The sequence below is a fragment of the Pygoscelis adeliae genome, unplaced genomic scaffold (genome assembly GCF_000699105.1).
Source record: "Pygoscelis adeliae isolate BGI_AS28 unplaced genomic scaffold, ASM69910v1 Scaffold207, whole genome shotgun sequence".
Classification (NCBI taxonomy): Eukaryota; Metazoa; Chordata; class Aves; order Sphenisciformes; family Spheniscidae; genus Pygoscelis; species Pygoscelis adeliae.
This window is the reverse complement of record NW_008825160.1, coordinates 2,832,665-2,837,136: the sequence shown is the minus strand read 5'-3', so window position 1 is coordinate 2,837,136 and position 4,472 is coordinate 2,832,665. Positions and strand designations below refer to the sequence as shown.

General features: G+C 40.7%; 1 protein-coding gene across 1 annotated transcript in view; it reads right to left on the bottom strand.

The window, feature by feature from the left end:
- LRGUK (leucine-rich repeats and guanylate kinase domain containing) overlaps positions 1–4,472 on the bottom strand; it is a 55,580-nt gene that overhangs the window by 24,381 nt on the left and 26,727 nt on the right. The window contains exon 13 of the mRNA XM_009328698.1: positions 3,532–3,645. Coding sequence (XP_009326973.1) covers positions 3,532–3,645 — 114 coding nt within the window. The remainder of the gene's footprint in view (positions 1–3,531; positions 3,646–4,472) is intronic.

The following is a 4,472-nucleotide window of genomic DNA, read 5'->3' as shown; positions in this document are numbered from 1 at the left end:
ACAAAGTATGCCCGTGAAAGCCATGAGCAGCCAGTTTCTCCAGGAGAATGCTGTGGGAAGTGATGTCAAAGGCTTTACTAAAGTCTAGGTACACCACATCCACAGCCTTTCCCTCATCCACTAAGCGGGTCACCTTGTCATAGAAGGAGATCAGGTTAGTCAAGCAGGACTTGCTTTTCCTAAACCCATGCTGACTGGGCCTGATCACCTGGTTGTCCTGTACGTGCCGTGCGATGGCGCTCAAGATGATCTGCTCCATGGGATAATACACCTTCTTCACTAAAGTGGGTAGGAACAGAGAGCGACTAATATGTCAAATCTGAGCACTGTTCATTAGTTCATCAGAACTGACCATCACATCCTTAAAACTGGGATTCTCCAGAATAATTCTAAAATATAGTCAAATACAAGCAAAACCATGCAGAAAACAACAATAGGCTGAACACTTACTATTTTTTTTTTTCCTGGTTGTAGCATTCTAAGTATGGAACAGCACTTTGAGACATTGTAAAAATTTCAGGGAGTGATTCTGGGGAAATACTATTCATTTTGGTGAAAACTAAAGGGGAGAATGTGGGGCACAGAAATCTTTGCATCCAGCTATGTGACCACCTACTTTCAGCTAGGCCTGTAATTATTCAGAGATTGGAACACCAGCAGAAAGCAGACCCACAGTCCAGCCTAGTAACACTCTCCTCATCTGAAGTTGCACCATGAATGAATTCTCTTTCTGATGAAGAAATAATGTAACGAATGATTCATATGTCCCAGAACTATGTAGGAATAGGAAGGCAGCCCATCAATAGTCTGGGATGAGCAGGGAGGAGAAAAAAGGAAGAGATACAGAAAGCTTCTGGTGTGCCCAATAAATTTGTTGTACAGAGACAATAGGATGAGTGACTGTCTAATATGACATAAAGAGAGTATAAGGAAAGTGACCTTAAAATAAAGAATGGGAGAATACAGGAGTTAACAGTTTGAAACCAAAGAAAGATTTGGAAAATAAAAAAGGAGTAAAATTTGAGTTTCCTGAATTTGCATACGAGGTCAAGAAAGATCGAAGGACTACCTGAGTTGAAGACATCCATTCATTTAACATAGCTAAAGCACCTCAATTTTTTCAGTTAACAGCATGTGGTTATAGAAAAGATGTGACTAGTATTACATCCTACTTTCTTTGACTCCCCAGCCTGAATGACTGGATAACCAGCAACAAGTGCAATAGAGAGTGGTCTTTGGCAGGAGACAAGTGGTACTTTTATTTCTGGAAGCATAATGAGACACATTAGCCACTCTTCAACTACACTCTCGGTTGGAACATGCAGCTCCTTCAGTTGCTCTGCAGGTACTGGTGGCTACACAAACAAAGGGAAAGCACTGCAAATGTGCTTACTCCAACATAAAACTGTATGTCAGGATCGCAGCAGCTTCACTAACTGGAAGTGTAGAGTCAGCAAGATTTAACTTTTAAAATTTGTGTCAGTCTCCTTTATCAGTGAAAGATACAATCTAGATTAAAGGGAGAACAGCTCTAAATTTTTAGTCTCAGCCCACAGACCATAATTAAAATTTCTTTTAATAGTGCTAAATCACTTTTGTTATGAGCTTCGCAAAAGATAATGGACTTCGATAACTTCTATTCAGATACATAACTCACCATTATTGTTTCTCATCTGCTAACAGTGTCCACAGTGATACAAGACTATGCATAATTACTAAGTGATCTTGAAACTTCAGTGACAAAGGAGTTTTGTAGCTGTCTGTCCATAATAGTAGCTTTGGTAATACCCAGCAGAAGTTATGGTCACTGCCTATGTCGCTGGGTTAACCTCCTTATGAATAAACATGACGTTCCGTTAAGTTCTTTCTCCTAAATTATTTGATAACACATCTACTTTGTGAAGAATTGACAGCTTTAAAAGGCACCTCATTCCATCATATTTAATCTTCTCCTATTTTTCTTCCTTTGTAAATTTAGGGTCTGTCTGGCAAGACAACAAAAACACTCAATGCCTACTGCAATCAGTGGAGACTGAGGATGATTCACAGTTCTCACGAGACTGAGGAAAAAGAGAAAATGGAACTACACAGAAATTAAGTTATTAATTTGCTGTTTAATATTAGTCAAGTAACAGGCACTTAAGAGCAGGATTGCAGCATTAAATTGTGGACCATTTGAGCAAGGAGCTACTAATTTTTTAGCACTGACATGCTGCTATTCTGTTATTTGTACATTTATATGCAAGCCAGTAAATGTGTACAAATTTATTTGGGCCAGAGGGGACTAAAACTCCTCATGAACACTAAGGTTCTTAACTGAAAACTAGTTTCTTGATCATCAGTTTCACAAACAAAATAAACATCCTAAAATTAATTAAATTTAGTATCAATTTTTGCTCAAGTCTCCCTAGTCATTCTACTAACTCTGGATGCACAGCTTAGGATCCTATGTTAGCACTGCAGTCTCCTACATTTCTTTTTTATATCTATTATTTTTTGCCCCATCTATCATGGAGTGTAGTAGCGATGTTAACTTGTAGTAATCCCCCAGAGGTAGAGCTGAGCCCTACAAACACAGTGAAACCCAGCAACACTCAGTATCACATTCTGGGCACTCCGTAGAGTCTCTCATGTTGGAAGCTCGTATAGATGGAGCTTATTTTGTAGAAAGAATGTGGAAGGAAATGTAGCATGCCTTTCCTTTTTGTCACCTCAACCCCTAGCTAGTAAATCTTGATCTAAGATAATGAGAAGTACATAATTAGAAAATTAGCTAAAAAGTTATTCTTTCGGGATTCCAAAAGATAGGTTTTGACTCTTTGTTTGTGACCTAGTTTCTTAACGCAGCAAGACTTCTGAGATTCTGCCATCTGTGCATGTCCACCTGACAAATCTCAGAGAAGGTAAAGTAATCCCTCAAAGAGATTACATCTTTTAATAGTTCTGCCCAAAAGTATTGCCTCAGGCCTGCATGCATTCTCCATTGCTTCATCAGCAAAGAAGCATGGCATTCTTTTAGGGGTGATCAGTAGGTGTGCAGCTCTAGACTAGACCCACTATAAGCTGCAGATGGGTAGAAAGCACATGGTTGAAAAGCTGAGGATACTGTAATGGAAAGTATTCGTGATGTGGTGGGGAGATGAGGCTGCTGAAGATTGAAAAATTAGGCCAGGAAATTTTAAGAAGCCAGCAGAAGAATCCATCTGACTAAATGTGGGTGTCTATAAAGGGAGTGGTGAAGTTCACGTATAGACAATGGAGAGCTACTTGATACAGGCAGTGGAGTTAAAAATGCCGTTCATCTGACCTAACAACTGTATCTCCAGTGACTGTAATGCAGCCCACACAACTAGTTCGAATGTATCAGCAGCAGCTGTAGGCTGGGCAGAAAGCCACAGGATGTCTCGTGTCACTAAGCGGCTGTGTCTAGGCAGCTGAAACAAACCTTAGTCAAGCTGCATGAATTCCTCCCCAGGACAGTTCTCACAGAATGACTCATTCAAAAATGGTTAGGCAATAAGTAATCCTTACCTCTATTTCTAAGTGAACACAGGTTGCAAGACCCTCTCTGGCAATTGATTCTACAGTGTCTCTTCCAAGTCCGTAGTAATAGCCACTGTATTTAAAGGTTGCTATAAACTTCCCCTGAAATTCAAAACAGCAAGTATAATGACAACGGAAATATTTTAAGGGTAACAACTTTCTTAAAGGAGCATAATCACTCTGGACTTCCTTGTTTTCTCTCCCGACAAAGTTTCTCCCTGCCTAAGTCATCAATAATAATGAGGACAATGGGAGCAAAAAATTTGCAGAGAAGAGCATATAGCCGGTCCTGCAGGGTACAGGCTTGTACATAGTTCATGGATAATAAAACACCAATGTCTTGAAAACAAGCTGCTGACAGGTTACAGCTTACATTGGTTATTCATTCACACTGTAAAGAAAGCAAGATCTAAAGCAAGGGGCATTCTTCTTTTGACATTACATCAAACCATATGGCCATGCCATACAGAATCATAGAATCGTTTAGCCTGGAAAAGACCTTTAAGATCCTCAAGTCCAACCATTAATCTAGCACTGCCAAGTTCACCACTAAACCATCTCCCTGAGAACCACATCTACACGTCTTTTTAAATACCTCCAGAGATGGTGACTCTACCACTCCCCTGGGCAGCCTGTTCCAATGCTTGACAACCCTTTCGGTGAAGAAATTTTTCCTAATATCCAATCTAAACCTCCCTTGGTGCAACTTGAGGCCATTGCCTCTCGTCCTATCGCTTGTTACTTGGGAGAAGAGACCCACCTTGCTACAACCTCCTTTCAGGTATTGTAGAGCGCAGTAAGGTCTCCCCTCAGCCTCCTTTTCCCCAGGCTGAACAACCCCAGTTCCCTCAGCCGCTCCTCATCAGACTTGTTCTCCAGACCCCTCACCAGCCTCGTTGCCCTTCTCTGGACACGCTCCAGCACCTCAA